Source organism: Abrus precatorius, unplaced genomic scaffold (genome assembly GCF_003935025.1).
Source record: "Abrus precatorius isolate BTA unplaced genomic scaffold, Abrus_2018 Scaffold6, whole genome shotgun sequence".
Taxonomy (NCBI): Eukaryota; Viridiplantae; Streptophyta; class Magnoliopsida; order Fabales; family Fabaceae; genus Abrus; species Abrus precatorius.
In genome coordinates this window covers 21,952,730-21,965,792 of record NW_020874406.1, presented here as the reverse complement: position 1 = coordinate 21,965,792, position 13,063 = coordinate 21,952,730, and the positions used below count along the sequence as shown (strand labels likewise).

The window sequence follows — 13,063 nt, the reverse complement described above, 5'->3', positions numbered from 1 at the left end:
TTATAAATAAAAAATGATAAAGAAAGTCAACGACATCATGGCCGTTTGATGATTAAAATGAAATTGGATCACTAAAAGTAAATTTAAATAAATGGACTTCCCACTTGCATCCAACTGACAACGTACCTTCTGGTATTTAGTACTAGGCCGTGAATTTCCCTCAAGATAAACGTTACCATTATATTTTTAATATATTTTATATAATTACTTTACCATTCAATTTTGAAGGTACAAATTCAGAATTGATTATCAAAATATTATTACTCAAATTTTTTCAAATGTTACAAATATTTATGAATATAGTAGAAATTTTTTAAATTAATACTCGATAAATTAATAAATTCTCTAAAATAATAAATTAATCCAGTCCCGACTTGAGCTAATATAAAAAATTGAAAAACTCGATAAAATAATAAGATAATAATTTTTTTAGAGATCCCTTTATAATTTTCGGTCCCAAGAAAATTATAAATTAATAATTCATAGAAACTGAAAAAATATATATTACACTCTATTGAAATATGATTCAATAGTTGTCTGTTTTCCTTTAAAGTTCAAGTCTATTTGGAGCTCATCTCTAACTTTTCTTATTGCATCCAATAGCTCAGGTGTTGTATTTTTGTATTGTATCATAAAGTTGTGAAGAATGTTCGACGCCATAAATGCTTCCTTTCGCGTAACAGGCTCCAAAGACACTGTATCATCTTCGTCATCATCCTCTGCATTGTTCTCAATGATAGTATCCACAATATCTTCTAAACTCTGAACCTCCGAACATGCTTCATTTTCACCTGGGTAGTTCATTAGATTGTCGATATCCATCTTATTACGATAGTCACATTGATTGATCATAGTCTCAAGGTCTTGAGTTTCTTCGTCAAAAGTAGATTCATCCAAATTTCTTGCAACGTCACTATCTGAACGAATTTTACAGTGTCGGAAGCAATTCGCTATTGTTTCTTTTCGAACATCTATCGTCCAAGCTGGGATTGCCAAATTGATAGCATCAAGGACATTTATCTTCCCTAGATCAAATTGTCCCACCTCATAACCTTCCAATATTTTGCGGTAAAACCTTATACGGTAATGCATCTTGAAAGCTCTTATTATCCCAGCATCGCAAGGTTGAATCTTTGATGTCATGTTGGGTGGCAAGAAGAACAACTCAACGTTTCTTAGCCCTTCAATATTTCTTGGATGTGCTGGACAATTATCCACCACAAGTAGAACTCTTCTACCATGCATCATTTGGTCAAATGAACGAACATATTCATCAAAAAGCACACTAGTCATCCATGCTTTTTTGTTAGCTCGATACTGACAATTCAAGCTATTCATGTTGACATTCTTGAAGCAACAAGGCTTTGCATATTTCCCAATAATCCATAGAGGAATTTTTTCAGAGCCATCTTCATTGCAACAAATAACTACCGTCAGTCTTTCTTTATCTTGTTTTCTTCCTTCAAGTTGTTTTGTTACTAGTGAATGATCAGCTTGTAGCCTATAAAACAACAAAGTTTCATCCATATTGAAAACATCTTTCATACGGAACTGATCAATTTTCTCCCGAATCGATACCAATTTCTGCTCCATGTCTTGTATATCAACAGACCCACTCTCGCCAAAATGACGAAATGACTTTATGCCATATCGATGCTTGAATTTCTCAAGTCATCCTATAGAGAAGTTAAAATCTGAATCATCATGAGGGTACACGAGTTTCATTGTATCTCTTGCCTTCTGCAAAATTAATTCTCCTATGATATTCACACGTTCTTGATGCTGGAGAAACCACTCATAAACAACATTCTCCATGTTAAGATATTTTGCTGGTTTGTGTCTTTTGATCTCTGCTCTTCCCTTTTCTATTTTAGCAGTGAGATGGTCATCTGACCGCTTAAGTGTATTTGATATTGTTCCTTGACTAACTTTCAACTGAAATTTTCCCTCAAGCCATCTCTGCAAGTCTTTTTGTGTGCTTGCAGGATTATCTCTCTTATACCCACACAACTCCTTACGTATTTGATCTGACATAGTTGATTTTACAACACCTTTTAGATGAGAAGCCATCTTGTGAGATATGGTTTGAATACTCTAACACATTCATGTAATTTATATATGCCAAACTTGCTTAAGAATACATTGAATACATTTGTTCCTCTTGTTTACATTTACTATACTTCAAAAGTCATTATTGATTTCCAATGCATATGTAGTGTAGTTACTAATTTACTGTACGTTGAGTTCCAAGATTCGCTGCAACATAATTCTAAGAGGCATAGATTAATTTGCCTTTTTGTTTGGTATGTACAGTATAATTACTTAAAAACTCTTTAAATTAATAATTATTAATTTATCAATAAATTAATAACTCTTTAAATTAATAAATTTCTTCGGTCTTGATATTATTAATTTAAAGAGTTTTTACTGTAAATACTCTCGTATGTTTATTCAAAATTCTCTCTATGTCTATCTCTCTCTATATATATATATATATATATATATTGTCTTTTTTACGTGAATATGTGCTCATTTAAAGAATTTTTAGGTTGATGGTTGCATTAAACACGTTTAAATATATATCAGATAAAGCATGCTTATTTTCTAAAAAGTTTTTTATGAAGCATATGTCGTCTATTATGTAAAAAAAAGTTTTTTTTTTATTTATTCATTTGTCGTTTTTGTATAAGGCATGATAATTTAACAAAATACATTTTTATCTTTAAAGTATGATTTGTTTTTTTATAAAATAAATTTATTCCTGTTCAACTATTGTTTTAAAAAAAGCAAATTTTGTTAACATAAGAATTTAGTGTTGAGAGTGGTTGTAGAAGAAAGTTTTAGGTGATAGCAAAGGTGATAACAGCAACTATGCTAAAAGTAATAATAAAAGAGAGAAGAATGCAGCAATAATGACAAACACAATTACTCATCGTAATTAAGGTATGAAATGACATCATTAAGAATTCATAAATTTATTCTTAAGTCTCATGTATCAAATTATCCTATTAGAAAAATAAATGTGATTTAATATATTTTCTTTCTATTTTTATTTTTGCTTTTCTTTTGAATTAACAAAATAATCTTGTTCCTTTCCTTATTTTTTGTTCATCTAAATAACTTATTTAGTTTTCTTGTGAGTTTCTCCTTAATATTTTTCTTCTTAATTTTTTGAATTAAATTAATTTTAAAAACTATTTAATGAAATATCCGTATTTAACAAAAACACTAAAATAGAACCCTGAAATTTCTTGACAAGTTGTCACTATCTTTGTGCCTTTTGATATCTTCCATCCCATGCAAAGGCAAAGCACCACACTTTCCCATTGCCATTCATCGCCGTCGGTGCCTCGAGCTTGCGCGAATCTCTATCCATATCTAATCCTACGGTGATAAGCCAAAGGAACGCTAACCCATAAAAGAGACTACACGACACTCCAAATCCATGTCCAAGAATCCCCTTTTTTTTAACCACTTTCTTTAATTAAATCTCTTTATTTTTTCCTCCTTTTTCAAATCTTGTAGGCATCTTTCCCTCTCCTACTCTAGTCCAACAATAACAAACTGACTTTACAATGTTCCCCAAATTAAAATATATTCCTTGAATCCCTTTCTTTCTATTTCCCCTTATTTGACCATTACTCCCTCTTTCCCCTTCCCTATATAATGTTTCCACACCCTTATCTCTCTCTTCATCCTTCCCTTCAATCAATTCCCTTTTCCTCACTTGCGTTCACCTTATGCTACCAATCTAGCTTCATTTCATCTCATCCTTTCTTGTTTACAAAATTAGATGGAGGAAACTCTGGTGCCTAAGAGACCCAGAGAAGAAGCCCAAGTTGAAAAAAACTTGGACTTTGTGGAAGGGTACTCAAAGAGGTACAAGCCATACAACCACATACTATCACTTCTTGATTTAGAGGAAGAGGACTCCACACAAGACCTCTCCCCCCTCATGACAACCCTTCAGCAAGAAATCACATGTGCCTCTAACAACAACCCAAATACCCTTTTGGAGTGTGCACCTCTAAAAAATGACCAAAATAGCCTCACAACCACTTTTGCTTGTGTGGATGACACTGCAACATCACCTACTTGTTTTTGTACCCAACAAATGTTGAAGGAAGAGGAGGAAAATGATAAAGAGAGTGTCATGAGACATCTTCTTCATGCTTCTGATGATGAACTTGGGATTCCAAGTAGTGGAGATGGGTTATTGGGCTTTGAGCAAGAGGGGTTTAATAGTATAGATGAATTTTCTTCCTTATGTGACAAGTTATGGGAGCTTGAAGATGAGAGAGCCAATTACTATGCTTTGATGCAATCTGAACTCTTCCTATGGGGGCATTAGAAGAATGAAAATTACCAACTAGGGGAAATTATTGAGAAAAAGAAAGTGATTTAACATAGAACATAAAAAATAGAGAGGCAAATATTTTTATTTTGTTTAAATTTTTTATTTTTTTGAAGCTCTTTTCTTTTTTGTAAAGATCACGGGAAGCCTCTACTGTCGTTACTTATTATCTACTGTTTAGGCAGTGCCACTTTTACAGGTCAAGCTGTACTTTGCAGTGCATAATAGAAAAATGGGTTAGATGCTTACATTAAAAAAACGACCATTATTAGTCGTTGCTCACTTCTCTTTTTTTTTCTCTAATTTTATCATTGGACATTTACGTAAAATTCACTACGGTAGAGAGGCCGGCTAGCGTAGGTTCCAACTTCACTCTCTATTAGATGTAGAGTTACGTTATGTCCTCGTCCAATTTTTTTTAAATGATTTTATTGTTATTCCATATAATATATTAAATAAATAATATATATTCAGTACTTTTAAAATATTTTTTATAATTTATAAATATGTAAAATATTTCTTAGATGAATTAATTACTTTTCTTTTTAAGTTTAAATTTATAATTTATTATTAAATTCTTCAACATTAGTGCTTTTTTCGATTTTTTATAAAAATTAATTCATTATAATTAATATCTCTATTTATAATATATTTCAACATTATTTAAAATAATAAATGATTAAATTAACAAGTCATATGAATAAATATATCTATTTATACGAATAATGAAGTGTTTTTATAATAAATAAAAATTTAAAATAGTGATAGTTATTATTTATAAACAAAATAAAGAAAAAATCATTAGAAACATCTTTAAGAGTTTATAATAACTAGTTTTTATACAAAATAAAAAAAATTTAAAAATCCTTTTAAGATTTTTTCAATCTACCATGAATAGGAATGTGTTTAAAGTTTTTGCGAATGTGTTTGGATCCTTTTGTTAGAAGTGATTTTTGCAACTTTCTGGAAAATGATTTTTCATACAATTTTTTTTTTGTTAAACTATTGCAAACATGGGATCGGCCATTGGTCATCATTTGACAATTTATATCTCAATCTTCGTAAGTAAATTTCCCGCAGTCATATCTTGATCCATATGGTGCATTTAATAAAATGATGCAATATAAACTATTCAATGGATCGGTAATTTTGAGACCTAGAACGAACTCCCACTCAATTAATATTTATATTTTATATATTTTTGTTTTTCTTCTTTTCTTTTTGTTTTACATCTAAGAATGCAAATAAATAAAATATTTATAAACATTTAAATTTAATTGATTAAATTATTGATAAAAATAGTTTATTTTAATAAATAAATAAGCCCAACTTTAGTTCTAGTTTTGATTTTACAAGGTGATTTTTTTAGGTATGATTATATTTTTAAAAACAAAACTCTTGAGAATGTCATAATTAGGAATGTTATTCCTTTACAGAATTTAAAGTACATATAGCTAGATTTTAACATTTTTAAAATCCAGAAAGTTAGAGTTAAAATAGAAGTTATAGCTAAGTTGAAAAAATGTTTTCTTTCATTTGGAAATTTTTTTTTTAACTTTCATCATGAATATAAAAATTAAGTAGAACGATGTAATATTACTTTTTTGGGAATAAATAAAACTCAATAATGATTTTTTGAAGTTTATAACCCTAGAATCATATTCTCAAATTCACATTCTTGTACATAAATTTCGAACCCTTGAAACCAACAAACTTGTGAATTAAGCTAAACTTGTGCTAAAAGTTTGAACTCCCACATATTGGTTATTGACTAAACATTACATTGACTAATATGTTCCTCAATTTATAACCCTTGACTAATGTCTATTGGCTAGCAATTATTTTGATGGTATTTGTCTGCTATTAACCTTTTAAACTATCGTATATGTCTATTTTTAGCTATCAGCTTGTGGACTAATTTAATTTGTATGTTTGTTATAGCTACTCAACTTGTTGATTGGAGGCTCTATCAATCACATACCTAATTTCCTAAATCAAATTCATATTTCCAAAATAGTTTGCAAGTCTATCTCAGTTCAACAATTCTATTTTCGTCGGTTTACTTTAAATAATTGTTTTTGACTCAGCATTTATTTCTCAGTCAACAACTTATCTCTCTATTTAGCTTAATTAATACCATTTTAGTGTTAACATCTTTTTAAGGTATATGCATCTTAAGAAATATGAAAACACTTTTTCTTCACAGGTTGGGTGAAAACACTTTTTCATAAACTTTGTATATTTTAAGTCGGGAATAAATACATCTTCATATTTTCCATATTTCATACTTTTTTCTACTTTAAAGAAAAAAAATTCGAATATGTGTACAATTATGTTGTTGCACGGTGGACCACTTCCACTTGGATCGCATTTTACAAATTTTAAGGGGTAGAAAAAAAAAATTGACGGATAAAGCCTGTTTGGTCTGAAAATTTTCAATTTTTTAAAACTTGTAAAAATATTACATTGTATTAAAAAATATTGTTTTTATCAAAATTTTTGTAACCATGATATTTTTATCAACAAAAATAAGGAATTTGATGTTTAAAAAAAAAAGGAATTAAACCGTTCTGTCCATCCAAGTGGTCCAAAATGCTTACTACATATATAAAGATCAACAAAAAAATGATAAAAAGAACTGAATTTTTAAAATATAATTTTATAAAAAATATCAATGTGTGTAAAGTAAATAAGATTTTATAAAGAATTATATCTCATATTTTGTGGTCATATTTGGATTCTTTTAGATAAATATTGTCCAGTCACAGTTCATCATAGACAATTAAATACTTATCTAGTATATGTAAGGTTGTGGATATTAAAATTAATTGTAAACAAATATTTATATACAAAATGATGAATTAAGTGATTAGGAAATACATAACAAATCGTCTTTATTCAAAACATGAGAAGAAGAATTAGATAATGTCAATGAGATTATATTCCTCCGTTGACATTGACTTGAATATTTTTAAGAATTTGACTAGATATTACGAGTTTACTAGAAAATTAAGAACAGTTGTGAAGTAGTTGTGCTATAAAGGATATTATTTTGGTGACGAATAGTTTCTATTTATTACTTAAGTTTGTATATCAAAAACGTATTTTTTTTAAATTTAAATGATGATATTTTTAAAATTATATTTTAATATAAACATTATGATATTTAACTTTTCTTACATAATTTTAACATTTTATTTAACATTTATTTTATTTTTTAAATTTATTTCTTAATTTTATAATTTAGAATAATTAAATATAATCAAATATTTACTATTAATGATTAAACTTTATACTCTTTGTCAAATTTATAAAAATTTGAAATAATCATATAGTATATCTTTTATTTTTATTAATAAATTAATTTTAATTTAATAAGATTGATGCAATAAATGGAAAATTCCCCAGTCATAATTCAATGACTTAATTAAACTCTTTTATGTTTTGTCTTATTTATTTGTCTACCTTTTGGTGGTAGGCATAGATTGTTACGAGGAATTCCTCACTAATAATAAAGTTATTGGATTGAACTACTAAATCCGTAGATGAGACGGCGGGGAAGTATTTTAATTTAATTAAAATTTTAAGGTTAGATTATATGAATGAAATGAGTTAAAATAGAAGAAAATTGTTTTTATGATTATCAGATTGAATTGGAGCTATGAAAGTGAATTTAGACTTTAGGGTTAATCTAGTCTACTTTAGATTTGTGGTGATATGAGTTATTAAAAAATTGATTCATGTATTATTTAGATAGTTTTTTTACTTAGCACCACTTCAATTCACTGGTAAACATGGATTAATTTATAATTAATAACTTAATATTTTAAATACAATTACATCTTATTCTTAATTTTAAAATTAGTCTTTTTTATTTTCATTCTTAGTCATGTCTAAACAGTATTTAAATTTATTTGATCACTTAAGGACTAGTAATTAGATATTAATAACTAATAATAATAATAATATGTATATACAAATAATATAAATAATTAAAAATCATTTATTAACAGTGATCATAATTAAATATTTTAAAAAATATTTTATTATAAATATTATTTATTTATTTAGTGAGTTAACTGTGAGCTAAACACCGTTTTAAATGTGGGTTCGTGTTGATGTTGAATTTCGACAAATTGTGCCAGAGATAATGAGTAAATAAAACGTGTAAGTGTAAAAGCATTAACCTTTATTATATAATTTTTACGGGTGATTAAAATTTTCTTTTAGAAAGTGGATCGTGAAAAATATTTAACTCTAATATTAACGTGTATCATTAATTTTTATTTTAAAAATTATTTTTCAATATTCAAAAAGATTAAAAATAAATTTTTAAACATATACTTTTGTTAATCCCACCGTTCCTTTTGCAGTTTGCTCAAGAGCATGTTTACACCGCGAAGTAGGTTAATTGGTCTGTTCTACATAAACCAACGTATACAAGTCTCTGTACTCACCAACACCAAGCCACTCTCCTCGAACCAGAAGAAAGAAAATAAAGTGAGAAAAAATAAAATAAAATAGACGAATAAAAAAATACTTTTTCAAAATAATCTTTTAAATTTAGATATAATTTTTTTTTTATCTTTTTAACTGAGCAAAAAATTATATCGCTGTTTTTATTTTTATTCTTTTTTCTTTCATCCGACGTACGCAGAGGTTTATCGGTTTATGAATGGACCTGAATGTTTTTTTTTCAGATTTTATTTTTATTAGAAAATCCGATATATTGGTTGATTCAAATAATTTATAAACCAGCCACTTTGCCTGTTTCAAGTTGGCATATTAATTTTTATACATTTATATTCATATTTTATAATATTTTTTTATAATTTTTATTTTATTTTTTATCGCATCATATATTACATATTTTATATAATTTTTAATGAAATAATTTTAAATAATTAAGATTTTGTTTAAAAATATTTAAATAAGCATAGAGTAAATATTTTAAAATGCCAAATAAAATTTCGCATTAAAAAAAGATAAATCTTAGACATACAATTATAAACAAGTTTTATTATATATGCATTATATAATTAAAAAAAGTTATTTAGAATAAAAATATATTGAAATTTATAGTAAGGTTGCATTAAAACGTATGACGAAAATAAATTACTAACTGTTTAATCGATATACGTCACCTTTAATTTTGAATCAATATCTTGTTGACATTTTCTTACGAGTAATTTGATCTAAATTAATTGTAGAAAATATGTGATGTTATGTTTGAAAAGAGTATATTAGCATAGGAAAAACGTTTTGGATGGGGAGGATGAAGTGACACGTGACAGAGACATTGACCTGTGGAATAAGCATTGGCTTGCCTTGCCTATGTCTGCCATGTTCATGCCATGCTCTCACCTCCTCACATGCATCCAACATGCCTATTATATTAATCATTACAATTATTCCATACCCACGTCACATCTCTTCTGGATACATTCTTTTTCGCATCCATTTTGTGAATTTAATTTAAAGAATGAGAAAAATATTTTTTTTATAAGTTATTTTTATTTGAGAATTATTCAAGAGTAAGAAATTTTAATCTTTACCCTTTCATGATTTTTTATTTTAGTCATTATATTTAATAAATTATTATTTTTAATTTTGATGTGATTTAATAAAAAAATAATTGACATATGACAGTCTTTTAATATATTAAAAATAAAATTTTGTAAGAATGTAAAAACTAAAATAGTTTTAAAAATATAAAATTTAAAAATTACTAAAATATAAAATTTAGAAACATATTTACGACCCCTCTATTTACATATTACTTTAAATTTTGAAAAATATGAATTTAAAACAAAAAATTGTACGACCGTGAGTATTTTCTACACTATTAAATTAGTTTTTTTCAATTACAGAAATATAAAGTTTTAATAAAATTTCAGAACAAATTTTAATACAAAATTATCGATTATAATTTTTTGTATTTTTTCAAATATTTTATTATTATTTAAAAATTTCTATTGACAAATTTTTATTTTTTTAAAATATTTAATACGAATTTATGATATTTAGTCATTTTTTCTTTTATCTAAATTAAAAATTGTCAATGACAAATTTTAAATTCTATATTTAGTAAATTTTCAAAAAATTAAATATTTTTTTAATATATATTATTTTGAATATCATATAAAAAGTAATTCTTTAAATAAAAATTTAACAATTTAATATTGTTTTATGTTAATTAAAATTGATGTGGTTGATGATGCTAAAGTCTGACATCTGCATTTCTTAATTTGATATTCGCCTAACATGTGGCATGAACCGGTAAGATGCAGTGAAATTGAAATAGCCATGATATAGTGTTTGATGAGCATGATTTTTATTTATTTCCATGAAGTAAGAAAAGATGCAGAAGAAATTAACAATACCGTGAAATATAGTCTATCTTAGCTACGATCTATATAACCTTTGCAATTAAAACTATTAATAATACTCTAACAAATGCTTTTAATCATTGGAGAAGATTTATATATTTAATATGTAATATTCGTACAGACTTAACTTAATAATAATTAATGAATAGTAAAAATTTAAAATATTCATCAAAAAGTAAATTATTATTTAGGACTGTTCATTATTTTGGATCGATCAGTTAAATCAAATTAATTAAATTTGAGTTGTATATTTGGTTTAGAGAGTCCAGTCAAAGTACTCATTAGTTGGTAAAAAATATGAATAATTTTAGACAACCTTTTGTTATGTTTGATAAGACTCTTTTTTCTCTTCTTTTTTTTCTTAGTTTAGATGTTGCTGGATCATGATATTCTAGGTTTATAATCTAATTTTGTGTTATTTTTTGGGCTGTCTAGCTCCATTCATTAGCAAAACAAAATAAAAATAAATAAATAAAATTAACACTAAATTTGATTTGAGTATTAATTTCGTAATTTTGAACATGATGATTTGTTATGAAACTAATTAATTCTAATTATTCTTTATTCTTTGACTTTTTTTTATTTAAATATTATAAAATTAAAAATAAATTATTAATTTACTTATTTTTTTAAACTATTTTTCTATTTTAAGTGTGTGATTCACGTAGTAATAATTTTGCCAACACGTATCATAATATGTTTATTTTACATTTTTTATGGTGAAATTTATTTTTTAAAAATAAAAATTTAATATTTTTATCAATCGTTTTGGCAAAACAATTATCATGTAAATTAACACACCCAAGTCAAAAAAATAGTTTAAAAAAAATAAGGAAAATAAGATTTTTTTTAATTTTAGAATATTTAAATAAAAAAGCCTTACTTTTTTTGCATACGTGCGTAACATGATATCATTTTAATTAAAATGTTCTTCAAATCAATAAACTCAGACTGACTTCATAATTTTATTTTACTTTTCTTATATACACATAAGATAACCTACTTAAACTGATTGCCATTACTACCTCCATTTCTTGCATTATTAAAATCTTCTTTATTTGAACTTCTTTTCCCTCTTTTTGAATATATTTTTAAAACAAATCTGAGGCAGTATTGCTTAAAAATCGAGGTTCTTATCTACTATACAAAGTAAGAATAGATATTTAATTTTTCTAATTAGAAAATTAATTATTCAATTTGAAATAACTTTAATTAGATTTTGTTATACAAACATTTGTATTTCTGCACTGTCTATTCCTTTATTTATATATATACAGTTCAAACACATCCTAATTTACTCTAAACAAGCTTCTCGTGACAACGCATTCAACCTATCCAAACATTTGTTATTTATATTTGAAATATATATGTTTTAGCTGGTATGCAACATGCAACATGCAACATGCAACATGCAATTAGTATTCTCTAATATTAGACACACATGGACCAGTGATTATGATATATAGGAACAAGTTTCATTCTGATATGATAGCTTTTGATTAAATAAACGCGTGGTGGGTCCAATTGCATATAATCCTCTAAATTAGTTGCCTAGTTTCTTGACCTATCTATTGGGGCAAGTGACAAGTGAAATTTGACGACAAACAGAGTCCATCAAATCAAAACCCTCGGAAAACAATAGGGCCGTGCCGTGCCCGTCATGTTCCTTCTTCATCCTTGACGCATTCATCTTTGAATTGAAACTTGCAAGTCCCTCCTCTTACTTTTCTTAATTATCTTTTCCATTTCAAAGTTTGAAAGCGTTGTTGCATACATATATATGTTAACTACTAACTCTTGATTCGATACAATTTCATATGTTCAATCAACAAAATACAAAAGATAAAACAGTATGCTTTGTTAAGGTAATAATCTTTTGGTCTTCCTATCATTTATAAGAAATTAACTTCATTAATCCATAACACCGTAATAAAATACAACAATCTCTTTCACTTTTTTATTTATTTTTTGTCTATATAGAGTTTTCTTTCTAATCGTATAGTAAATAACTTTTTCATTATTTGAGTAACATCTTAATATTATAATATAGCAAAATTCATCCCCACTGTAAGAAAATGACACACGAGGGCTAACAAAGCTTAATTCACATGCTATTGCAAGAAAAATTAACAGCAAGATCAAACAAAAACTTACACGTAAATAAAAACAACTAGTAATTATTTAATATAACGTTCAACCTAATTTATTTTAAGTTTCTCATTTTATTAAAAAGAGCAGCTAAGTTGATCAGAATGTTTTTAAAAAGAGCTTTATAAAAAACTAATTTAGCGATCTTTTAGCTATATCTTTAGGTTCCTTT

General features: G+C 26.4%; 1 protein-coding gene and 1 pseudogene across 1 annotated transcript; one reads left to right on the top strand and one right to left on the bottom strand.

Annotated features, from left to right (window-relative positions):
• Positions 1-504: 504 nt before the first annotated feature.
• On the bottom strand, positions 505-2,070 carry LOC113869447 (annotated as a pseudogene).
• A 1,478-nt stretch (positions 2,071-3,548) lies between these two features.
• On the top strand, positions 3,549-4,872 carry LOC113869448. Its single transcript, XM_027505769.1, has one exon. The coding sequence runs from the start codon at positions 3,794-3,796 to the stop codon at positions 4,349-4,351; it is 558 nt and encodes a 185-aa protein (XP_027361570.1). The 5' UTR covers positions 3,549-3,793; the 3' UTR covers positions 4,352-4,872.
• Positions 4,873-13,063: the final 8,191 nt, after the last annotated feature.